General features: G+C 44.0%; 1 protein-coding gene across 3 annotated transcripts in view; it reads left to right on the top strand.

Moving 5' to 3' along the window:
- Window positions 1-27,493, top strand: part of LOC146811915 (sulfotransferase 1C4-like) — a 763,876-nt gene that overhangs the window by 590,784 nt on the left and 145,599 nt on the right. For all 3 annotated transcript variants that reach the window (XM_085618879.1, XM_085618878.1, XM_085618880.1), the window contains exon 6: window positions 13,775-13,869. In XM_085618879.1, the coding sequence (XP_085475005.1) occupies window positions 13,775-13,869 (95 nt within the window). The remainder of the gene's footprint in view (window positions 1-13,774; window positions 13,870-27,493) is intronic.

Genomic DNA, 27,493 nt, shown 5'->3' with positions numbered 1-27,493 from the left:
CAGAACATCAACATGAACTGCCCAGAATAATAGAAAAATCTTATGCAGAATTAAGCAGAGACAGTTTGAATGGAAAACCTCTGAAGCCAAAACTGTCTGAAGGTTCTGAGAAGGACTCTAATATTCAAAATCCTACATCTTCTAAAAAGAAGTGGGAAACTAATAAACAAAATCAAAAAGAGACACGTTCTCAATCCAGAGGTAGGTCTCCTCAAAAGGAGCCTTCTGAAAGGAGGTATAACCTCAGGAATAGGGATAATTTAAGAAAACCTGACGGGTATCAAGATACTGATACGCGTTCCTCTCGTACCTTTCAGATATCGTCACAGACATCACAAAGAAGAGGACTGTCAGATCACAAAGAAGATCAACACATTCAGAAAAATAAATCAAAACCTCAATTCACAAAAAAGAAGGTAGCAGGTCTGAACATCAGACATGCCGAGAATACTGAGAACACAGCTCAAGAACGGAGAATGGGCTCAAACAATGCTGGACAGTGCAGCAGAAGTAACAATAGCTCGCCAGAACCTGAAGGAAATTCTGGAGATAGTGGACTTGAATGAGTACATCACAGTAGAGACTGAAGATACCAGGGTTAGAACTCCACAAAAGTTATATAAAATAACACTCCGGATGGAGGGAGACATACCGCGAAAAGTGAAAGCACTCTTTTGGGAGAAACTCTCAAGAGGTTATGATATACTTCTAGCAGAAGAGGACTGGCCACCAAAATTGCCCACATGGCAAGGACATCATTATGCCAGCCTTCTCCAACCATATTCCAATTCACCTAAAATATACTTCTGCTAGGAAATGGGCAGTAGCCCAGGCCCCAGCATTATACAAAAATCATGTAGGGTGGGATGAGGACTCACCTCACCACAAAATACAGCTACAAAATCAACCTACTGCTCAAAGGCAGTACCCAATAAAGCAAGAAGCTAAAAAAACAGGTCAGGGAGATCTTAAATCAACTTGAATATCAAGGGGTGATTGAAACATGCACCTCCTCAATGAACAATCCTTTGTTTCCTGTATCCAAACCAGGCAATACATATCGTCTAGTTTTGGATTACAGACACTTGAACACTTGTTCAAAAACATTTGCAGTGCAATATGCACATAGTACAGCATTAATGAATAACACTGTGCATAAAAAATATAAAACCACATTGGACATTTCAAATGGTTTCTTTTGTCAAAACATAGCACCTGAAAGCAGGTACTTAACAGATTTCTCAATAATGGGGACCCAACAACAATTTTTTAGACTCCCACAAGTGTTCAAAAACAGCCCGGGGTTAATCTCAGCAAGGGTAACAGAGTTACTTCAAATTTATGATAACGAGGCATTGTCATATGTCGATGACATCTATCTGACAGACGATGACCTAGATAGGCCCTTGAACAGGGTCAATACCATTATACTGGGTTTTGCCTCTGAGGGCTATAAATTCAACTTTAAAAAATCCAGAATTGCCCATCTCAATGTCCTTTTCCTAGGATATGAGCTTTCAAGTGAAGGCAAGAGCCTGGCAGCTAACTTTTTAGAAAAGTGCGCGCTGCTCCAACCTCCAAAAACGCTGAAAAACCTGCAATCCATCTTGGGTTTCTTAAATTTTGGAAGAACTTACATTCTAAATTACGCAGAAAGGGTTAAACCTCTCTACGAATTAATCAAACCTGATTTTTCAACAAAACATTGGACACAGGCACACACAGACATCCTGCGTTCACTCCAACTCACTTACAAACACACGTAAATAAACGCAATTCAGTGATCCGAATAATTTAGGGTCAATGCGGATTCACCTATTTAACATTTAATGATGGTGAAAAATTGCCAACAGCATACAAATCACATTTGTAAACACAAGCAGAAATGTGCGTCACTTCAACAGAAAAGATACTGACAACAGTTCAAACCGCTGTAGCAAAAGAAAGAGCACTGGCTCAGGGGAAACGCATTATTGTCGTGACTCCAGTACCAGCCTTAGAGGCCGTTACAAAAGCGAGCATTCCAAATGCAAAAGCTTTACATCCTAGATGGATACAATGGGTTAATTCTCTTGCTGCAACAGATGTTGAATATGTTTTGATCCTGATTTAAAAACACAAGCGTTCCTGAAATATGAACATGAATGTCCTCTGCCCACTAAAATTCTGCCTCTCGATCATTACGAATTCATAATTTATACTGACGGATCAACACAACCCGCTACAGGGAGTAAGCAAGCTTAAAGGGCAGCGTTCGCAATCGTTAAAGGTCGCATGCGCGATGCTAACTTCCGACCAATGGTCACTAAAACTCAATCTCTAGGTGATTGTACAGCTCAGCGAGCTGAACTACAAGCATTCAAACTGGCACTTGAAAGTACACATCGCGAATTCCCCACACTTATAGTGTGCGATTCCTTTTACTGTGTTCTGTCATATAATGACTATTTACAGAACTGGCTTCAAAATGGATTCAAAGATGCAAAAAGTGGCACATTAAAGCATAAAATGCTTTGGGAACAAGTAGTTTAGTTGAGAAACGAACCACCAAAAGCTCACGTGATACACACGCTGAGTCATCATTGTGATGGCGTTCACGTTGCAGGGAATTCATTGGCTGATGAAGCCGCAAAGGGGGCTGTACAAACGGCTTCCGTAGCTGCGATCACTCATTCAAAAACCAGAATAGACAGTGAGATATTATTGGCTGTCAATGCTTCAAGCAAAGGCAGTGGTGCAGCGTTACCAAAGAAATTTCCACTCAAGTACTCTTATGTAATTGATGTGAACAACGTTCCTTTAGCTCAAATCAATGACGTGGGGGATAGGGTAATTCCAAAACATGGAATGTAGATTAGGACTGATCCTAGCAGCACATGAAGAGATAGCCTCTGACCATGCAGGTGTTTCTGCAACAGTGTCTTTACTAAAACAAAGAGGTTGGTGGCCTGGCATTAGGAAACAGACCAAAAACGATGTTTTGGAATGTGAAATATGCCAACAGATGAAAGTCTTCACAGTGAAACGTCCTGCGCAGACACCCCTGTTGATTTCAGACAAACCAATAGTTTGTGTTTACCTGGACCACTGCGGTCCCTTGCAAAGGAACGGTATCTATAAATATATAATGGTCACAGTGAATTTGTGCTCAAGGTTCTTATGGATGTGGCCTCAGCTCTTGGCTGACGCTCGAACTGTTATAAAAGATTTGCGAGTCTTTATCGGCACATACGCAATTGACACACTACATTCTGACCAGGGCCCTGCGTTTAGCTCTTGGGCTTACAAAGAAGCCGTGGCAAGTTTGGACGTAGCGTTGCGGTACTCCTCTCCATTTCATCCTGAGGGAAATTCTGTAGTGGAAAGGAAAAACCGGGACATAAAGCAGTCTATAACAGCTAGAGTATTAGGTTTGGGTGATGGGTGGGTCAAACATCTTTATGGGGTCCAACGCTCATTAAATAGTTTGCCAAGAAGTTCTCTCGGGGGGGGTCACTCCATATGAGGTCCTATTTGGGACAAAAATGTGGGTTCCTGATCTCGAATGTAAAGGAACAGTGGTGGAAAATAAACCCTTTGATATCAAAGATCGTTTGGCTGTTTTACAGGATCTAAATGAACTAAGATCGAAAGAAAGCAACTTGTTCCCGAAGCCAACCATCACTGGGGAGAAACCGGCAGTCCCAGCAAGGCCTGTCTGGATCCCAAAAGTTGGGGATCTGGTCAGAGAGAAGATTGCGGACAAGAAGGAATTTGGACCTTCTTATAGACAACCAATATCTGTCCTAGCCGTCCACGGAACAAGAACAGTACTTCTGCCGCCGTTGCTGGAAAAAAGGAGAAAAGATGTGTCAATCGACCTCATCAAACCACACTATGTGGCCGATACTAAATAGTAGGCCTCGTGGACTCTGACCTAGTAGCAGACGCCCTCCTCTCGCTACTACCAAGAGGTTCAGATTGAAAGACTCATAACCATCGAGAATTCAGCAGTAAGAGATGAAGGACTAAGTAACAATGCTAAGGAACTCATCCCTCTTGAAACTCATGCAACAGTTCGTCCAGATGCACCTGTCTACACAAACGCAACACGTGATGAACTGGTTCCAGCGATTTCGACAAATCCTGATGCAATTCCAACAATTGACAGAACTGCTTCTGGCTACTTCATTAACTTTGATACGTTTTCTGAGAATCCGAGCGAGCCTGAAAAAACGCCAGCCCTAAAAACTTTCAAACAACAAGTACAAGAATATTTTAGTTTTCTGAAAGACACTTATCTGGTTTCACCATGGACTGAAGTATGGATTATTTCTTTGTGGGGAAGCAAGCATGCCCCTACCCGTCAGAGGTGGTTGCATAGCCTGGCATATTGCAACATAAATAGTGAAGTTCATAGCAGCATTATGCCCAGCTCTTCACACCCCAAAGACCTATGGGGCCGTACAGGGATTATGTGACAGAGCTGAGACAAGCATCGAACTCACATGTGGAGAATGGAATTGTTCCGGAGGGGGTGGGTTGATGGAATAGACGGTCCAGTTATGCTAATGCCTCACTCCAGCCACCAATCACTAGCCAATGCTCCGCACTGAAACTGTTGGACTACCTACGAAATGTTGCGGGTGCATGTGATAAATCTCAAGATATCGCAATTGCTTAACATCCAGAGGTCAATAAGGGGCAATGTCTCTCTTTATGGTAACATACTGATGCCTGTGTATCACTGACGTTAATTTGCTAACCTGTGCTGACTTTGATAACTATTCTTATTCTTATTGTGCTGTGTCGTATGACGGTGTATCATTGAGTATATTGTGTTACTACATGTGAAAAACTTGAAAATAAAGTTTTTAAAAAGTATGAATTATTTCTGGAATATTTTTCTTTCTGCTTTGGTAATGACTCTTAGTGTGCGTTTGAATGGCAGATACATTTGTTTGGACACTGAAAGTAAAAATGTGAACTTACTTTTAAAACCACACCAATCTTCCCATCGTGAAGCAAGAGATTTGTCAGCAGTGAACATCACAGCCGTTCCTATAAAGGATGGTATAGTTTGGGACATAACCGATTTCGACTTATTCGGCCCGACGGAACTCTTGAAGATTCCACATTTATTTAAAATTTCATTAAGTGACTTTATTACCTCCAGTACCTATTCTGATGATTGGGACTTTGAGACTGTTAATAACATGATGTCTGATCTAGAAAGGTCTGCTGCGTTCTCTAACAATGAAAACTTAGAGGGTTCATCAGGCTACGAACAGCTTTATTGTTACAACCACTATGGTCATCATTTCTTGCATGAATCTGCAACACCTAGAAATGTGTTTATATTTAACCAATGGGAACATTGTCCTACACCACCAAAGGGTAGTTCAAAAATGTTTGCAAATAAGTATCCATATTTTTCAGGGTACAATACATCAGATCCAGGAACATTCTTCTATAGAAATGTAAACAAAACAGGACAGAAAAATATGTTAACAAATACAAAACAGATTTATTTTGCAGCCTTTTGCCCAACTGTCGAGACAAGGGTTTGACTTTTGGAAAGACACAGTCGACACAAAATCTGTCTGGGGTTCTCAAAATTGGCAAGTGCATGGGGATCGAAGCTTTGTTTAGAGCCTGTATCATCCCACAGCAAATTATGTTTTTGAATGACAATGTGCAACAAACGTCTTGCCTTGGATTAGCCAAGATCAAAGACATGAACACACCTTCTGTACCAACACCTTCAAGCAATAGCACTACACAGGGAGCGGTCACAGTAGACACAATACTACAAACCAACCGATCAGATCCTGATTGGGAAAAATGGTTGCTCTGGCCCACAGACACAAACATCTGTCAAGAAAGATTCCTGAATAGAAGACAGGGCTTTACTATCCATAGGCCAGACCCACGTTATGTTCAATGACAGCATACGGGGGTAGTAACAACATACAGTGAAGGAAAATTGTGCCTCGACTGGCTACAAAAATCAACAATCGAGGATGTGAAACAACACTTATCTTTACTTAAAGAAGACGCAGACTTTAGGGATTTCTTGCTAGGACCGAGAAAACCGCGTCAAAAACGTTTCATATATGCTGGCATTTATGCTGCTTATAATGAAATATGGAAGATTTCACAGGCAGAGGCCTGTGAAGTATACAGTGCTGAGCATTGAAAAACGGGGAAAATTACCATTTACGGTAGCAGAAAAACTAGCTACAGAATGGCTTATCCATGGCAAAATACCTCCGCCTGTCACTACTTTTCATTTTCAGTATTGCCTCAAACAAATGCAAGCAGGCAAATATGAAAGGTTGGGTAAAGAATACATTAAGACATCCTGGGTTTTACCTTACGAATACAGATGTTGGAGTGGGGGTCATGAAGTGTTTCTAAGCGGTACACACTGTGAAAATGCACTGAGCGTATCTCTCATATGTCAGTACATTTCTTTACACGGTGCTTGCAATGGTTCTGTGGCAAACTTGTCCTGCCACCTGCAGGGTACACTAGCTGCTTTGATTAATCCAACGTTTGGCCAACTTTCTAACGAGAGTTACCTCATGTTGAATGATCAAAGTTGCTGTGGCATGTTGTCAGGAATTCCATATCTTTTGACGGTTAGCTCCAGGGTTACTTGTTGTATGCAAGTATTGTTCCCCCAAATAGACACAGTCAGGGTGTCGCCTCTATGGCCTTCATTGAATGTTTCTTTTATACTTTTTGAAACTTTAAGCAGAATGAAAGTCATGCTTTTGCAACAGACCATGCCTTTGACCTTGGCCAAAGAAACCTATAATCTACAAATTGCAAGGACTTCGGCTGAGATACAGGCTCTAATTCGTACAAACTGCCCTATACATTTAGTAGAAATGATGGGACGTATCTTAAACATGTCTGATACGAGCAGGGTTGTACATGTATTTAAGGCCATATGTTCAGGACTGTTAACACCTTTTCAGGCGGTCCTCAGAATCATTCCAAACTTCGTGTTTGGTTGTCTGCCATTAGTTCTAGCGCTCATTGCAGGAATCCTGTTTCTATTCCTACTGCTATGCTATGGCAAGCCTATCCACCGGCGTCACTCCCAGCAACTTGGAGAAAGCTCTCCTAGAACGTAAGTGCCGTGAGCGCATCTGTCAACAAACAACCAGACTCCTCTCTCAATAGACATATCCTGCCCACTATAGTCCAGAAACATATCTTCAAACCGAGTGAAGAAATCAAACACACTTTCATCTTTCTTCTGTCAACAAGCCGTCAATTTATCCCAACTCACCTTCTTTGGCGGAATAGGCTAATGCATATATGTAATAATACGACCGAGCAAAGCAAGTATCTCAGCTCGAAGCTTATCACCTGGCTTTCTTTCCTGATCCCATCCCTTAATCTGGTCCCAAGTATCATCCAACTCCGCAACATGATCCTAAGTATGAACCTGTCTCCAAATATCAACCAAAACAAGAAGGCCAAAAAACATTTCAATATCAGCAAGTGTCATTACAGTAGAAGCAGCACCTTCAGTCAACTCTTTATAATAAGCAGTGGGATTTTTTTCTTAGATCAGGCAAATGAGTCTTAAGGGATAAAACTTCACTTCTTTTCCACGGAGTATATTCCCATTGTTCCTGAAAACGAGTCTCCACACCCAGTATGGTGACAGTACCATGCTTATCCTTTAACTCTGGTATTTCTAGGTGATATATAGGATGAACCTCTTGCATCAGAAACTGAAACACAGGGGTAGGACTCTTCTCATGCAACCCACCCCTATAAGACATTAACGTTCTAACATTCCCAAAAACCTGGCCGGGTTCCCAACTGATAACATACACACAATCTCTAATATCATACAGAATTTGCGGCGCATCATTTCCAAAGTGGTACTGCCAAAGACTACTCAACGTAGCAGACATCTGCTTAAGAGCATGCTGCTGTACAAAGGGCTAAAAATCTCGCATAACTGCCCAAACATCCTCCACACTATAAATGGGATTACGACCCCACTGCCCAGCCTGATTAGCTATTGTTAGTTTTTCTTCATCACCCACCCCAGACCGCATGAATGGGCCCATTCACTCTTTACATTTTGTCCAATCTGTATCCTCAAATCCGCGTGCTGGCGTCTCTGTACTCAAAGGAATCAGAGGATGGAAAACCATAGAAGGAGAAGCACCAGAAGTGCCAGGTACATTAGTCACTGGCGCTTGTACCGGAGGAGAGAGACCAGAGGATATAGGAGTTGAAAAAGTAGGTGTGCTAATAGTCATGGTTGCCAAAGATGGCGAAGGCAAAGAAGGAGCAGAGGGTGCCGTAGCCAGAGCCGTCGAAACAACAACTGTAGATACAGGAAAAGTCAGAGCAGATACAACAGGCTGCTGCTTCTGTGAAGGAACATCGGGGTATATCCTCTGTGGAGCATATGGAGACAGGGGTCGAGTGTAACAATTCCTCCACAAAAGTATCTGTTTCCTATTGGGCTAAATAAGATTTCTCAATATGCAACCAAAACCTCCTATCTTCACATTCAACTCCTGCCTCTTGCTTTTCTCTATCATATGCTACAGATTTTTGAGTCAGTGTTTGCATCTTCCCCGACAGTATATCTTTTTCCATCTTCAATCGCCTCTGTCTAGCTACTTTCCGCCATGTTGTGAGGGAATCAAACATAGACTGTCTACTTCGTCTTTCAAATAGCTGCTCCTGTAAAAAAACAATCTTTTGTTCATCAAAAGTGCCTGGCCACTGTAACTCGGCATTGTCCCTCGTATATTTGTGCCATAATGTACTAAACATAATAGGGTCAAGACCAAGCCAGTTGGGCTTCTTTTAATCGAGAATCTGCAGAACAACAGCGAAAACACAAACAGAAAAACTACTGATTCCAGGCATTTTTTTAAAGAAAACAAATTTGCTATTTGTGCCTGGCAAAGTAATTGAAAGTGCTTTTTATCAAAAACGGTCCTCAGACCGTACCAAACTCAAACCAAAATGGTACCATAATAACAAAGAACCAAAACAAACTCACCTGATACGAATAGCACAAACAAACCAATTCTCCACTGCTGACTCTTCAGACCAAACAGTCAGATCCAAGGGTTTCACCGTTCAGGACTCCAGTCGGGATGACCACTGGGAGAGGCACTGTCCGGCAAGACGGAAGGGGCAGCTGCGAGCCATCAATACTACTCATGCAGGGATCCCTGGACCATCAGTCTGACCCGACAATAGCCTCGATCTCCCCCACTGTCCACGGGAAGGGGATGGGTCAAAAAACAGAAGAAGTCCCTGTTCAGGTGCCAACTGAAGGAAGTGCCCCATTCGGGTCACTGGGCCACTAATGAAGAGTTGATCAAACAGTAGAGAATACAAACCTATATTTGTTTATTCAGAATCACTCAGAGAGGAGCCCAGTCTGCCCAGTCGCTAGGAGTGCTGCAGAGGGACTGACATCAACAAGCATACAGATACATTTAGTACATTTCGTAACTGGACTGGAACAGACCCATAATGGGAATTTTCCAGGCAGGTGCTGCAAAGCAATGGAAACAAGAAGAAAAACAATCTCAGGGCTCATATCTCATACAAAGTAAAGAACAAGGTTACTCCAGTTGGGCCCTTCACCAGACAAGTGGGAGTAGGCCTCTATCTAGTGAGAAAGGTATGCACTAATAAGAACAGTCTATTCATTAGTGAAGCAAAACTCAACATTGGAGAAACGATACCTAATGGAGGCCATTTCTCAGTAATAGCAAAGGATAAATTTAGATCATGATTCAAAATGGCGCCGAAATAGAAAATGGTACCGCAAATGCTAACTTACATAATATAATGCGTAAACAGGAACATTTCTAGTCTAATACCATGCACAAGTTCACATAGGTGTGGACGAAGGAGGTTCCCATGGCTGTAACTTGTTTTTGCAGGTACATTTAATTAGCAAATAAAAATATATTGTGAGTTAGACAATATCTGAGCATAGTGGCAATCATCTCTGTGTTGCAAATAACTCAATAGACATAATAGTGGAAAGTATTGGCATGCAGCAATCCCTTGTTCATGGTCAATAGACGTATATAAGGAAGTGGTATCCATTGTTACAATCATATATGTTGAGTTACATGGTATAGTGTTGATCTTTCATAGGAAATCTGATGTGTCCCTAATATAAGACGGTAGTGTGACATAGTCTACTAGAAATAAATCCAGATATCGTGAGGTATTTTCAAATAGGTCTCCGATAGAGATGGCAGTAGGACTTTTAAGAGGATTCATTAGGGATTTCTAAACTTTAGAGAGGAAGTAGATTGTAAATTTTCATAAATGGTACTCAAATAATTGTATTCTAGGTCTCAAGTAGGCCATCATATCTCCATAAAGAAAGAATCTGATAATATTCTCCTTCAAAAGCTTTTAAAGGGTTTACTTTCATGACTTCACAGAGTTTATTTTTCAATTGTCTTTTTTCTTCCATCAGGTATTGGGATATATCCATTATTACAATAGCTCCTCTTTATTATAATTGTATCATTCATTCTAAGTTGGATTAACTCACTCTAATCTTGTTTTGTCATATTACTGATGTTTAAATACTTCCTCCGATCAACTTTAATGTCGGGTGGTAGTTGAGGACAAGACTTGATTTTCAGTTTTGAATTGCTGAGGAATGGATAATCAGTTTCAAACCCCATTCTACCTAAAGTATAGAACACATCATCACTGTGGCCTCCTTCATCTTGCTCCTTGCATGCCAAGTCGTGTAACTTCAATAATTGTGGTATCTCTGCTATTGTAAGGGGGTCTTTCATATTGTTTGAGCTACCTCTTTTGAAATTTCTGTTTTTTAATTTAAATTTTCTAGTGAACTTGCATATTTCTGTCTTAAAGTCCACAAAGTTGGTGTCCATAATGGACAGAAACTTAATCCCCAATTTAAGATCCTTAATTGAATATCAGATAGTTTGTATGATGAGATGTTAATCACCAGTGGTTTGTACTGTGGTGTATCTTCTATTTCTCTTAAGACTGTCCTCTTTTTCCTCTTCCCCCTCAAATATTTATTGGTGGCTGTCGGTTGGAGACAGATGTAACAACTTCCTCTCTCTAGTTGTATACTAGAATCTCAAGAGGAAACATCCATCATTCACCATCTGTGATAGACACTTTTCAAATGAGGTTCTTTAACTTTCTAGCTTCTTACAACTTTATTAATGAAATTAGTTAATATTTCAGCATTTTGTTGTTGCAGCACACCTTTCTAATGCATAAAACGGTACTAAATAGCATCAAAATGCAAATTAGCACAAGAGTCCTAATTATCTCTAACTGGCATCCCGAATTCTACACTTTCAAATTACACTATTAGAATGTCTCAATACTATCTAAAATTAAAGCATCAAATACATTCTCTAAAGGGCACATTGTTCATAAAATGGATTATGGCAAATGCCCCATTTCTGTATTATTTGTGCCGATTCAACTGCCTCTTTTGCCAGTGAGCAGAAATTGTCAAATCACCATCTCCTAGAGAATGCAGATTTCAGTCATCTGGAGTAAGAGTCTGCAAGGTTGAGTTGAGCTCTCGCACTAGTCTGAATCTCACACCTGCGATGAGCACTGAATCTTAACCTCCAGGTGTGGTTCTCCTCAGACCCCATAAATAGTCCGGGGAGCTTCCGATGGCCAAAATCTACCCACCAACATGCAAGCTGTCCATCACCTTTATCTCATGGAGTGTACGTGTTCTGCAATTCTTCGAGGTCGCATACTCTCCGCTTGTAATCTGGACAACTGCATATATTATCAATGGACATTTATCTTAAACTATGAGTCTATTTTACTGAGGTTAAGATATTTATTTAACACAATTTTATGTTTTTTGAAAAATGCTTGGATGTCACTTAGGGTGACATGATTGATATCCAAGGTCTTCTCTTATCACTTGATGTGCAAATTAGTACTCACGCCCAAGAATTTTGAAAATTAGTGAGCACTGTATCTCCTGACACCTCTGGTATGTTTGTTTTACCAATGTCCACCTTTTTGGAATGTGAAACATCAATGTTAGTAACACAAACACAAGCCAAAACTGCAACAAAAAAAAGATTTGTTATAAACGGTCTTCCAGGCTTTGGGTATTCCCAGAAGAAGTTCACTCAAAGCAGTTTAGTGAAAGGACCATCAACTTCATGTCGGAGCATGCTTTCCTAAGTAAACCACAGCCATCTTAGATGTGACTATAGGTATTTGTGTTACCCATGATAAAATAGTAGGCCAACCTGAGATCCCTGAAGACCGCTGCATACCCTGGAAACATGGGTCGGACCTGCCCAGAAGGAGAAAAAACCTTAAGAGAGGAAGTCAACCTGGAGGACTCTGCAACCAGAGGAGACAAGGGCCATAAACCTCGGCATGCCAGCAACCGAAACACACAGGAGGAAGCAAACTCTGAAGCCCATGGTAATCACTTCCCAGACCTGCTCAAATTAATAGGTCTTGGCAAATACCATACGTAATAAAAATAGACCCTTCAAACATACAGTGGAAGGAGAAACAACTCATTCAATCAGAGCACTGTGAGTTGGAAAATTCTCCTGGTCAGGAAAAATACAGGAATTAGAAAGGAAAGCCATAAAATCAAGATCAGACAACTGAGATAGATAGCAAAGCCAACCAATCATGATCAAGGGGCTGACACAAAGCCCACCTTAAGTTGTATAAGAGACGTGGCTGGTGTCAGCGCTTCAGTCCCATAGCGCTGTATTCACCTACCACCTGTAGAAATGGGAGAACAAACCAACTTAGAAACTGAAACAGACTAGAAGAAAGGAAGACATAAGAAAGTTAAAAGTGTCAAACCGAGAGAAAAAGAACGCAAAATATAGACAATAGCAGCCTTATTCAGTGCTTTTTGTGTGCTGACCAGGAAGAACTGAGGGGTATGAACAAGGAAGGAGACAATACCTCTATACCAGCTTCAGATCTGGATACAGAATCCAGGGGCAACACCTGAACACCGCCACAGACTCTAGAAACATATGTCAGACCAGCCCAGAAGGAGAAAAAAACTCAAGAGAGGAAGACAGGCAGGAAGACTTAGCCACCAGTGGAGACGGGGGCGGTATACCCCAGCATGCCAGCAACCGAGACACAGAGGAGGAGGCTGACACTGAAGCCCACCCCCTCCATGTCCCAGACCCGCTACAACCCATAGGAGGTCATGGCTGCCCAGGTGTGTTCCAGGTTGGCCTTTGGGTAAAAGAAGTGAAGGAGGTATGACAGGAGGCTGCAAAAGAGGAGGGAGACAGGACGTCAGGTCGCGGAGGAAAATATAGTGGTTAACTCTGCACTTGTAGGAAACCATTAGGAACAGTGACCACCAAATGACCAGGACCTAAAGGACGACCTTTTCACAATCTTCAGCTCTCCATACATACCACACTTTAGACCCATGAGATTGATACGGAAGCTTACTAGCAACTTTTATCTTTCTGTTTTCCATTGTCCACATGAAGGAGAAAACAAAAATCCTGCCAGGTTATGCCAAATGAAAATTATTATGACACAGCAAATCCAAATATTTTCCTACTAATAACACACCTCTTTCTTTAGGTATTTTGCAACCATTGTTATAATTCTGTTGCAATAGTTTTCTAACATGGTTTCTCTCCTTATCACTTTTATCAGAATCCAGGTTGTCCATCGCTAATGTCCATGTGTGTGGCATAAGCCCAAGAATGACCCTCTGATGTTTCTCCGTTGTATGTTCCAGTGCCCTGGGGTTCCTGGTATGAACACGTCAAAGGCTGGTGGAATGCCAAGGACAGACAGCAAATCCTCTACATCTTCTATGAGGACTTGAAGAAGGTGAGAGATGTGACACTGCTGCTGGAGGAGAGGGTGAAACGCTACTGCAAGATGTGAGAGTGTGAGACTACTGAAAGCGGTGAGAGCATAAACCTACAATGGAGATGAAATTTAGTGTAAGACTTAGACACATGGTCAGGGTGTAACAACTAAAACAACTGTGATAGTGTAAAACTACTGTAGTATGTGAAGATATGCCATGAGAGTAGTAGGTGGTGGAGCAACAATACTGAAGAAGGTGAGGGTACAACATTCCTGTCATAGGGGTAGATATTGTAATAGCAGTAGATGAAAATGCAACATTATCAAAAGATATGAGAAATCAATTCTTCTGCTTGGGGTAATAAAGGCATGGTAGGAAGAGAACTGGTGACACTACTTGAGGAGCTGAAGAACTTGTCAGAAACGGAATAGTTATTTGTATACAGTTGCTATAGGCTAAAACAAAATTGGCTTAATTATTACAGTGCAGAATTAAAAATGACTGAAACTTAGAAACCTACAAAGATGGTTACAAGGTGAGTCTTGCACTGGGGCTCAGGGACCAGCGCCATTTATTTATTTCTTTTTTCTTTAACCAAGATGCATATTTTTAGAAAGGTCACCTGTGTCCATCAACAGACACAGTCTACCAGAGTTGGATTGAAGTTCCACTTAAGTGCACCACTACCGCTCCTCAGCAAGGGTACATGGATGGCCCCATCATCTCTACTCTGTCCAGCAGAAGGTCTGCGGTCACTGCATGATGGACAGTTATGCTAGGTGGAAGTATAGTTGGATGCAGCATAAAGTAAACTAGGGTTTGACAGCAGAGACTGTAGTCTAGTGGTGAGCGAGGGGTTTGATGAAGAATGAGCAATACGAAAGACATGTGAACATAGATATCGATAGTGGAGGACCTAGTCATATCTAAACCTCTTGTTATGGCAAAAAAGAAAAAAAACGAAGAAAAAAACGAAAGTACTCCACATAAATTAAAGACTAAAAACAGAAACAACATCACTCAAGAAACTTAAATTGAGCCATTAGAACATGCAAAGACATGTGTCTAGCTATGAAACCTCTAATCTAAAAAGTATCTATAACCCTGCCATCCATGCCCTACAAGTGAAGGATAATGTCTATGAGCTAGTGCTATTCGCCAACAATATTCTTTGTGACCAGGTGAATCCTTAGCCTCACTGAAACTGGAATTGGAAGTATTTTACAAAATAACTTGTTTTAACCTTAGCTATGATAAGTCCTCAAGATTGGGGGTAGCTGACCCACAGCAAAGTGCGAGACAAAGCTTTAAAGCGGCAGGTGTTGAGTACATGGAAGGACCTATTTATTATCTGGAAATATGGCTTCCATCACAATATGATGCCCTGTATGAATGCAATTTACATCCACTGATGGACACTCTTTTCAAAGATTTATACCGGTGGTGTAAACTGGACCTGTCATGCATAGCATGCAGAAGCATATCTGTTCTGCCAGCAAAGGAGCAAACTTTCACATGAACATCTTAAGAAAAATAAAACCCTTCCTACTCCTTGGTGACTTCAAGTCAGCTGTTCAAACTCTAGTGATTCCCTAATAGGCTCATTACAGTATCAAAAAGAAACAATCACATCACTCCAGACCTGAAATCCCTAAAATGGCCTCCATATGAGGCAATGATTCATTTGAAAATTACCTGCATGGCCCATAAAACCCTACACTTCAACACACTGAGATACTTTGCACAAACACTAGAGCTATCTGGTGGTGTCAGAGCATCTAAAGGCACTAGTTCCCTAGACTAGATTCAAGAAGGAAGTCAAAAGGATACTGATGAACACATTTCTGCTGTAGAACGCATGAACTATACTCCAGGACAAGATGCATCTCTTAGTCTGCACACATGCTTATTTCTCGCAGACTATGTTCTTATTTTTCGGGGGTTGTTGTCCGTATGGGACCTTAGGTGTTCTCTCCAGGGGATTCTCCCGTACCATGTCCTGATTTTCATTATATTATTTTTTATAGATGTTGCCTTTAACATTGGAAAGCACTCTGACACCCACAAGGTCAACACTTTTTCACATTCCACGCTTACCCTGATGAAAGTTGAAAAAGTCTGACACAATCAGAGTAATTTACCACCTTCACCCTCCCAAGTACCAGGCATCAGACTAACGCATTTTAATGTGGTGATACGCATCACCACATTAAAATGCATTGTCACATATTTGCCTGATCACCTGCAAGTGCTGAGCCTGAATGCAGTGACTGAGACTCAAGTGTCATCCTCTATTGGTCTCTTACTGTGGTGGGGCTGGGCTCAACTGACTGCATTATCAGCAGTTGAGACCCCGCCAGCCTGGCTGGCTGTCTGATCTTTCTGAGACTAACTTTCTGTAATATGGCCAGCCTGCAGAACTTTGTGCTTATCTTAGGGTTGGCACATGAGTGTTGCTGTTTTCTGGCAATGTGAACAGGTGCCACCTCCAGTCAGTGATCTCTTTCATTTGGCACTTGGGATTCGGCCTGCTGGAGGCACCTGTCTCTGAGGCTCTCACATGTCCTGTCGGTTCCCGGGTCGCGTCAAGTCCCGCGTGGACACACTATGTGTTGGGGAGGAGTCGTGTCTGTTCGGCACATGCTGTGTCAGAATTTTCAATTTCCTGCCCACCGCCCGGGCCCCTAGGCACCCAGGAATTATTTGCTGTTGTGCCACACTCCCTGCATGGCCCGAGCTAAACAGGAGGCAGCCACCTGCTCATCTTATCCTGCGCTGTTGCTGTGCTGGACAGCCCCTCGCCCTCCTGTTCCCGGCCATTGGATAGATGACTTGGAACAGCAGCATGAGCAGGAGGTACAGCAGCCTGGAGAAGGACTACTCCACAAGTGAGGAAATCTACTACAGAGCTCTCACTTCCCTGTGGCACCCACACAACAAGAGCCCCAGAACCTGGGAGGTGAATGAGGGAGTACCATAGGGTTCACAGTTCTAGCTGCTGGCCCATTTCACTGTAAATACACCCCAGATGGTACTGACAACACACTGTAGTAGTGTTTTCTTGCATGCTACATAGCTGACGTTTCATTCCTACTGTAGAGTGTTCGGGATATTCACTTGGATTGACTACCCCTCCACCATGTAACGCATGTATATTCCCTGCAGTTTCCTGACAACCCCTTTCCCCATTTCTGTGAGTTACATATTGTCTGTCTGTTTCTATACTACTATTATTTTTAAATCCTTCCCTTCTTCAAGGTGCTGTGGACATATTCTGTTCTCTCTTCTGGACTGTCACTGGGAAAGGGTTGTGGATGCACACTCAAACCACAGCGTCAGCAGTTGCTGTTTGTTTGGTTTTAGGCAGAATTTTGTACTTCTTGTTATGCCCTTACTCACATTAATGTTTTATTTGGAAATAATAATTCCTGAAAAGGTTATGATACAATTTTGTTGACTGTATTAATTAAATTTTCGAAGTGCTGCAAGCCAAAATACATCTGGTCACTTTTCTCTCCATTTAAGAAATCCTGGAAATTTGGCAAACTATTAGTCAGAGGAGCATTACAGAGCTTAACTAACTATAGCTGCAATTGTACAATTGTCTGTATTTTCTGACCACTACTATTTTTTTATATTCTATCCTTCTGAGACCGATAGAGGAGTTGGTGGGGGTAGGTTAGTGCGCTGCTTCTGTGCAATCACGGTCTTACGCAAAGCTAGTTACACACGGAATTTGCCAGCAGCACATTTGCTTTGCAGTGGTATAAGATCTTCTTAGAGTTTCTGGTTGCTCAAATGGGTGTAATTTCTGATTATTATATGTTTCCCTTGCCTTCAGTGCTTGATTTTTGCTCGCGAGAAAGTGTCACTCAAAGTCGTTGAATGTCACTCATAATTACACTGAAATTATGAAAATGTCACCGGGGAGGCTCCTCCGCTAAGGGGGAGGAGCATCGCCCCATGGTCTCAGAGCAGGAAAAAGGAAAAATAAAATGATAATAACATTGTTATTATCATTTTATTGTTCGTAGGTTCCGGACTGGATTAGGGCGGAGCTGGTGGCACAGGGGGAAGAGCAGTTTGTGCACACTAAATGCACATAACTGCTTGGCCAACCATCTTGAGCCAGCCAAACAGTCATGAGCACTTAGCATGTTCCCCGCCAGGCAGTAATGCACAGTCTTGTGGGGAATATGCTCAGTCTCCCTGTCTCTGTCTGAGCGCCGAACCACATCGCTCAGACCAATCACAATGCTGGCTTAGGGGAGCCTGGGAGCTTCCTCCTTGCGGGTCGAAGCAACAGAGGAGAGACGCCAGCCGGCAGCTGTGAGGACGGAGGTAAGTGTTTTAATTTTTTATATTTTGCCCCCCCGACCTGCCATCTCCATTCCCTGCCAGCTGCCACTGAATGTCACACATAGCAATCTGAAACCTTGGCAGCTATGCATTTTCGGTTCCCTCTTACCACGCTCTCTAATAATACTGAGTTTGCAGCCTGAAAGCTCTTCTAGATTCACACGCTGTGCATAATCCACCATCTATTCGTTCTAGCTGGAAAGACAACTTGTTTAAATTTTTAGGTCGAGCATCAGCATGACCTGTTTTATCTCTCTGTGTGGCCTTGGCAAACCCACCCATTGCTATTGGCTGTTTGTCGCAGCATTCAGAAATGCTGGTTTCCTATTGGTGCTTTATGTTAAAGTCCCTCCTTTGTGTGTTTAGCTCTCTTTCCTGTGATTTTACTCAGAGAGCATTTTGGTTGGCCATCACACAGTACAGCGTGTGATGGGCTCTCTTCCCTCCTACCATCTGTTTTGTAGTTTTATATAGAGCGAACCAGAAACGAAGATCACCATTTAAGGACACATATATTATTTCTTAGGCATGGGGAGATTACGCGATTTGTCCAGAATCACAGTACAGTAACTTTGGCGCTCTCTCCAACCGACTATAGCTCTGCAGGGCAGTTACTGCTCACACCCAACACTGGTTTTTATCATGGCGTCCGCTTTCCAAAGCCGCCACACACATAGGTACCCGGGTGGCGCACTGTTTCAGCATGGCACCCGTTTTCATGTTAGAAACATCCCATGCTTCCGAGCCGTGGCTCCTGATCCCTGCCAAACCAAACACATTAAAGACACATTTTTAGGTCTTGCCATGGCAGCGCATGCGCTGTCTCAGCGAGACATAAAGTAATCTGGATGTTGGCTGAAATTTAGTGTAATTTGTCATGCCAATTGCCATTGGCTCAACTCTGGCATTGCTGTTGTAATCTTGCTTTCTGTTGGCTGTTGATGGCATACCTAACTTCCGTGTAGTCCGGAAGCAGCAGCGCCTAACTACAATTTTCCTCCACAGCAACGCTCTGCAGGGCGCACAGGGAACTTTCTTTTTAAGGCACCATGTGGCTTGTAAGGCGAACGCACGCGCTTCAGCAGCGCCCGCCTTAAAAGCCACATGATGCAGGTGCCCACGCTCCAGCAGCGCGTGGGGATTAATTTGCTGCCCTTTTATTTGACTTCCCCCACCCCCTACTTAGCGTGAGGAGAATCTCGCGCCACAGTTTGTTCTTTTTATTATTAAACCGAACTACTGCTGACGGACAGCTGCAGCTCCCTGCCCCCCCCCCCCTAGGGAGGCTGGCACCGTGCGGTGATGTCACAGTGATTGGCAGCTCTGCCCGTGCTGGTTCTGAAGAGGGGGATGGATCGGTCCCTTGCCACAGCTCGAGGAGGCAGCAGTAGTTCTGCCGAGTCATTGTGTGCGGCCACCGTCCCTCCTTCGCTGGACTCTGCCTGCATCTCTGTCTCTCCAGCCGGCTCTCCGTCAGTCTCTCCTCCGGGCTGGCCTTGCTGGCTGTAGGTGAATGTATTGTGTGGGCTCCAAGGCTGGGATGATGTGCCCGTGCAGTGCCGGTCTCAACACTGCCCGAGGCTTGTTTTCATTCCGTGCGCCATGCGTGCCTTTAGTTTCACAATGCCGGCAGGCGCCGCACACAGCACTTGCTGTTTTTATTGCCCCCATTGCCTCCCCTCCTCCCACATTCCTCATGTTCCTTTAATGTCCCTCCGGACCTCTCCATGTTGCACTGCCCCACCCTCCCCTTCTCCGAACAGAGTGCAGCCTATCACACAAAGCATAAACTCTTACTCCGGTGGTCTGACCATGCTCCATGCAGGCCACGTGGGACTTTCCTCCAGGCTCTCCTATCTCCTCATCCTGACTACAGCATGTCCACTGCAGCTGCTATCCTAGCGCCAAACCCGGAGCCTGACATCTAGTATAACAAGGTAAGGCATGTGCAGTATTGGCGCTAAATACACTGCTGTGCTGTAATGTAAAATGCAATTGTGTCTTTGAGTTTTACCAGACGACAAATAGCAGATCGTCTGTGCCCTGCAATCGCATGGATAAAGTTTGACTCGTCAATCGAATGTTCATAGGATGAAATGCAGGCCATAATGACTATGCTATCGCAGACATGCTGGCACTCTTTGTAGTAGGAGCTGTTCACGAGCAGTTTGTGTTGAGCCATGATGTGGTGTATTGGGTCACTTGCTTTCTCTATGATCGTCCTTTGCTTGTAACATGTGAGTTTGATAAACTAGTAGAGTAGTGTGTGTAGTGAGCAGCACAAGTCAGTGCATCAGGACAAGTGCAGGATTTGAGGACAGTACTAGAGAGAGTGCATGTGGCATTTTTTCTTCTATTAGCTGTATGCTCACACCTGTCGCGGTCCGTGACAAAATTGAACTTGCACTGCATTTGGGATGGTGCTATGTTCAGCCAAGCGTTGTGATTTTTAAAAATGCACTAGTGGGTAAATCTGTTGATTTGTCATGCATGCAAGTCTTCTGCGGTTGCACACAGGTGCCTAAGATCATAATGTATGTGAGTGGTTCAATTTGCATGTTTTGTCCAAGACAAAAAAGGAAATGGAGGCAGAATTATTTTCTGTGCACACAGCATGACTTGTAGAACATAAAGCATAATAAAATCAAGATATGTTTATTGTTTCATACATTTAGTCATTCAGAACATTTTTCATATGAATAAAATGAATATTTGAATATTCATTACACATAATTAATATTGAACGCAGCCTGATTGTCTTTATAATATGGTGTCCTTTCCTTTTCTCTCCAAGGTGCCATAGTACCCTCAAAATTGGGTGTAGTTCATTCTAACAGTAACCGTTTTGTCACTTCCTCGCATAGGGTGATGGTGTCTTATTTGGGTGCCGCAGTTACGTCTCAAACACATTTATAATAACAATTCAATTCAACCTACATATTTCCACTTCAAACCACATATACCCACTACACTACAAAGAAAAACACCTAGATGAAAAACATTTTAATTTACTATACTAATAGCTCTAACTCTTGCAAATGCGAGACCTGTTGCATTGTAAATGCTTGTTTACTCTGCACTGCTTTTGGAATAGAGAAATGCCTTCCTGCACTTCCGTCCCACGTTTTGAGCTGTAGACCGGCTCGCCGCCTTCCATCGTTCACCACCACACAACCTGAACTCAGAGGGCTGGGGACTGGCTCGTGGTAGCCCCTGTCTCTGGAGGCATGCTAATGAGGCTCTCGTCGCCATGACGGGCCTAGCTGAGCCCGCGCTCTATTAGTTTTGTATTTATTCTCGCAATACATTAATATTTTGACTTCAATGAATTGCGAGAATAAATAAGAAATGAATGAATAGAGCGCCGGCTCCGCTAGGCCCCTCATGGCGGCGACAAGAGCCTTGTTAGCGTTTACAAAAAAAAGTGTTCCTCTCGGGAGTCTGCAATAGCCACTACTTAGGCTAGATTCCACAGATGACACCAGCAGTGGTGCACCTTTTAATAATTCCTTTAAATAAAATAAAGAGATTTTGGAAAACAGCAAAAACGGGATATGGGTAGCTGTGCTTTCAAATGTTTCACTTGTTCCGAGCTGCTGGTGTTCTCAGTGAGTGTACATTCGGCCCACAAGTCCACTTAACCACCCAGTGCCTTCCCCGCAACACCTCCTCCCGCCCCTCGTAGCTTATTTGGAGTCTCCCGCCCCTCATAGCGTATTTGGAGACTCCTGCCCCTCATAGCTTATTTGGAGTCTCTCGCCCCTCCCTCGCAGCTTATTTGGAGTCTCTCGCGCCTCGCAGCTTATTTGAAGTCTCGCCATTGTTCTGCGATCACCCCACCTCCCGCCGCTCGCAGCTTGTACGGCGCTGTTCCCAGCTGCTCATTTTTTTTGGGTTTAACTTGAAATATTTTACTGATGTGTTATGCAACGCTGTAAATAGTTAAGAAGTGATGTTTGAAAGGCTAATATTCACTTGTTTTTTTAAATCGAAAGACCATCTTTCTGAGAGTTTGCACAATGAGCATGTTTACGCTGCTTCCCTTTGTATTTAGCATTCAGTGAGCACAAGGCACGATCAATGAGCACATTGCCCTCCATCAGATCTGGAGCCTGGGAGTATAGGAATAGAAGGACTGGCCTCACGCTACCGGGTTAGTAAGAACAGTGATAAAACTGGCAGCTTTAACTATTAATAATAGTGTGTTTTTTTTATACGAATGCTTCTGGAAACCTTAATGTCTTTGTTGTATGTTGATTGCGGTAGACAGGATGAAAATTAGTCAAGTAATTTCGAAATTTGAAAAAATACTGATTTGGAAAACATTTCCACTAAAACCGAAAATGTTTTTTGTTTTTTTTCATATTGTGTTTGAAATGTGATACCAAGAGATAATCTCGTAATTTGAGTTGGACTAATTTGAAAATACTTTTTATACCAATATGGCCCCCACTTCTGGGAGGCTGTATAGCAATCGACTACTCTGCAGTTTATTAGGCAGTTTAAACTTACAAGTGATCCTTCCACCTGCATTACTTCAATTTATTTGAAAGCCTGTGACCTCTGTACCATAGCCAGAAGCACGGTGCCCTACATTCAGTGTCGGCCATCATTCACTTCCCCACCGGGTGACCTTTCACTTCCGGTGCAACCACACGTTTCGTTACGGGTAAGCATCTGCTTCCAATCCGACCGGGTGACCTTTCACTTCCGATGCCCCACACATTCCATTCCGGGTAAGCTTCTGCTTCCAACCCGACCGGGTGACCTTTTCACTTCCGGTGCAACCACATTTTCTTCCGGGTAAGCATCTGCTTCCAATCCGACCGGGTGACCTTTCACTTCCGGTAGGTACCACCATGCATTTCCTTCCGGGTAAGCCCCTGCTTCCAACCTGACCGTGTGACCTTACCCTTCCGGTGCCATCACGCCTCCCAACTTCTTCCGGGCTACAGGCTCCGCCCTTGACTATTTTTTTTCCGGTTCAACCCCCAAGGCCATTGCGGTAGTTTGCCAGTACCCCCTGGGTCCTGACTGTTAACTGTTTGTGACCTGTTCTAGTTCGGTAGATGCTAAGTTTAAGTAGGATCACTATCCTCTGCTAGTAACACACCCTCCTGTAAGTCTCCTCTGCCCCTGCGACTGACTTTTCCTAAGTGTGCCCCGCGCTCCCCTTTTGAATTTCTCAGCGGGTGGGTGGGTCCTCTCCGTAACATTCCCAGGAGAAAGAGGGTGTTGCGACCCGTGCTTCTGCTTAAATACCCCACCACCTCCAGCCAAATTCCTTGCCTAAATTTATGGCTGGGCTGAACCCAGTTTCCTAATCTGCTGTCCAGCCAGTTCCCTGCCAAACCAAGTTAAACGTGATAGAGCCTCCTTCTTGCCCCCTGCTCATAAAAATGACAGTAAGCAATTCCCAGTGAAGCTACATGAAGGCAATTGCAATAGAGAGAATTTTTCATATTTTAACTGATCTGTTCTTCAGAACACCTTCATTGCTGATCAGATCAAGATCATCTCCCATCTCCCACCTCCCACTCCTTTTCCTATACACTCAAACGTGCCTAATGGTACCACTGTCACACCAGGAAGGTCTGCACTACCATTTTCAGGTTCAAGTTCTCCATCCTCAGAACAGTAATGACTATAAAACTCTCCAGACAAGTAACCTGAGATCTTAACCTAATCCATTATCTGTCATTTTCCTTGCTCTAACAGTATGTTGCTATGCTCCACTCCAATCACAATACATCCTGTCGCTCTTTGATTTGTCCATCTGCGTCCAGCTCCCTATCAGACATGGATCCTGTTTCACTCGATGCAATGAATAGACACCTACCTGGAATTTGACGGCCGTAATGCCCATAAAATTAAATAACCGCCCAATCTAACCGAAAAAGGCCTCCAAGAACTTCAAACACAGACTTCTCAATCTGCACCCAGAAACCCTAATCTCTGACCCCTACTACTGCGCATCTAAAGGAACCATAATAAATGATCTCATCTTCTACAAAAAGAAAAGAGCCCAATGGAGGAAAGCCATCTACTCGACGCTCTTGATCTCTACATCCAGGAAAGCCTCGCACAGCCTAAGACTATACGTTGCTCCCTCACCCACCTTCAATGCAAAAAGGACCATCTCCATTTATAATAATGGGATAATCCTCATCCAGTCATCAGATCGCAACCTAGATCTATTCAACACATTTTTCCCCATCATCAAACATGCAGTATCTAATAAAGACTCAGCCCCCTCTCTAGATCATCCTGGATCTATATACAATCGACATGCACCCCAAATATTGTCCTTGCCCAGGCTAGAAACATTAAACAGTCCACTCTTATCCCCTACACACCCCACCATAGAAATCAGCCCACACAATACCAACTCCTCCATACCCCCTGATGGACCAGAGTCTTTCCCATCAAATCACCAAACCAATACGCGCCTACTAATCACTGTGACAACAAGGGCCACCGAGTCACACAGCAACAAAAATATCTCCTCCTCTCCGACCTCACCCCGATTTCAGAATAGAAGACTAAAACCATCGCCAGCCAGAACCCTTGATACTCCTGAGGCGAAAAGCCGGGAGCCGCTTGCTACTCTGTTTTAATCTTGTTGTGTCACATATTTGCTAAAATGCCGATTTTATGAGCACTTTTACCTGTGTTATTACGCTGTGACTGCCATCCCGACCGCTCTGTGGGCTCAGCGCCGCCTCAGCGCTGACAGCCGATTCCAGGGAAGGTAACTCGGCGCCATTGCCGGCGTGCGACTTAACCACGCCCCCTTGGTGGCCACGCCCCCCCCACGGTGTACATAAAGCTGAACTCCTAGCTTTACCTGTCAGAACCCTTGATACTCCTGAGGCGAAAAGCCGGGAGCCGCTTGCTACTCTGTTTTAATCTTGTTGTGTCACATATTTGCTAAAATGCCGATTTTATGAGCACTTTTACCTGTGTTATTACGCTGTGACTGCCATCCCGACCTCTCTGTGGGCTCAGCGCCGCCTCAGCGCTGACAGCCGATTCCAGGGAAGGTAACTCGGCGCCATTGCCGGCGTGCGACTTAACCACGCCCCCTTGGTGGCCACGCCCCACCCCACTCCTACATAAATCATGTGTCATTTCCGTACGCGCAGCGGACGGGCGCAGCGGGCGCGCCGTTTGCGCGCCGAAGGCGCGCCTAAGGCAAGCCCGTCTGCGCCCGTCCGCGCCTGGACCGTGCCCAGGGCCAGACCCCCTGCCAGTTCCGTTGATTCTACCCGCATGTGCTGGACTAATACCCAACTACATCTCTTAAATCCCTCCCCTTGCTCGGCCACTATCCTCTGCAACCCTGACCATTTGGAAAAAGTTCCCTTCCGTTGCCCTCAATGTAACTTCACTCTCCCGTCCTACCTACCTCGTCTGCCTTCTTATCCTATATCGCAGCCCTCTTCGTCTCACCACCGAACGCTGAAAGCAGGCCTGGTTAACTGCCGGTCACTACCCCGTCATGCCAACGATATCTGGATGTCAATTTCCTCTGACAAGTGGGATATTCTATTTCTCACTGAGTCCTGGATCACTGATTCCTCCTCTCCGGATATCTATCTTGCCATCCCCCCAGGCTACGATATAAAGTGCATCAATCGGGCTGGAGGAAAATCTGGAGGCGGACTAGCCGTCATCCTTAAATCCCATCTTCAGCTGACCACTACCAAACTCACCAACATCGGTATAATTGAAGCCATGTACTTCTCTGTATCTGACTCCGCAGCAGCTATACTGGCTGGTACCTTAGTCTACAACCCCCCAACTGCCGCCTCCCCTTCTCTTACTGCACTTACCCACCAGCTGGCTGACCTATCCCTTAAACACCAATATTTTCTAGTCTTAGGTGACTTTAACCTCCACGTTGACAACCCTCTCTGCGTGAAGGCTAACAATCTGTTGGAAACCATGGATAGTCTGAACCTCACACAATTAGTCACTGGTCCCACTCATGTGGCTGGGCACACCTTGGACCTTATCTTCGCCAACTTCTCGACTATCACTGTCCTCCCCCCCCTCCCCCTTACTTGGTCTGACCACTATCTTATCCCCTTCTCTCTCGCCCTAGGCCGGAAACCTGCCCCCCTGGCCCCTAGGAAAGAGTTGGGAAGAAAGTGGCATAAGGTCACATGTGCCACCTTGGACCCAATATTCCACTTCCAGGCGGAATACCTCTCCACTGATATTGACGGAAATGTCTCTAGGTTGAATACCGCCCTAATCAAAGCTATTGATGCCATTGCTCCCCAGAAAATCATTGCCTCCACTAGATCTCGTCCCTCTGCCCCTTGGTTCTCCACCCCCCTCCGTGAGGAAAAAAGCAGATGCAAGGCACTCGAACGTAAGTGGAGACAAAACTATGACCTTGAAGCTAAACTCACTTACAAATCTGCTTTGAAAAAATTCCTCAAACAAAAAAAAATTACTATGAAAGACCATTTCTCTCTTCAAATTGCTAATGCCAAAAACTCGTCAAAAACCCTTTTCACCATTGTCAAAGACTTCATTAATCCTCCTGCTAGGGCCACTCAGAACTCTGCGAGTCAGGCCCTATGCAAGGGACTCTCTGACTACTTTCTTGAAAAAATAAACAAACTCTGTATCTCCTTCCCTAAAGGGCTAGCCTCCCTGCCTCCCTCCACAAGCCCCCCAGCTTCTCCGTCCTTCCTTTCCTTCAATAAACTCACCCTGGACGATGCTATTAGGTTACTCATCCACTGCAAATCTGGCGCCCCCTCGGACCCTGTCCCTGCTAAACTTATGGGAGAGCTGGCTCCTTCATTAGCCAGCTCTTTCCTTTCCATCTGGAACGCCTCCCTCCACCATGGCTTTTTCCCTACTACTTGGAAGGAGGCTTTGGTGATTCCCATCCTAAAAAAGGCTGATGCTGATCCCACTATCTTCGCCAACTACCGCCCCATTTCCCTTCTCCCCAAACCCGCAAAGGTCCTGGAAAAAGCCGTGCAGCTGCAACTCACGGAGTATTTGGAAAGCAACTCTTTGCTGCACGACTCACAATCCGGATTCCGGGCGGGATTCAGCACAGAGACGGCTCTGCTGGAAGTATCGGAAACGATCCGGGAATGCGTGGACAGGGGCGAGGAGGCTATGCTGGTCCTCCTCGACCTGTCCGCTGCATTTTATACGGTCTCCCACCCCATCCTTCTTGACCGACTCAAACAGATAGGCATTGGCGGCACTGCCTTTAGCTGGATCGAGTCCTTCCTTTCAGGAAGAAGTCAG

The sequence above is a fragment of the Triturus cristatus genome, chromosome 7, assembly GCF_964204655.1.
Source record: "Triturus cristatus chromosome 7, aTriCri1.1, whole genome shotgun sequence".
Lineage (NCBI taxonomy): Eukaryota > Metazoa > Chordata > Amphibia > Caudata > Salamandridae > Triturus > Triturus cristatus.
The sequence above is the reverse complement of the archived record's forward strand: the minus strand, read 5'-3'. Positions and strand labels throughout refer to the sequence as shown.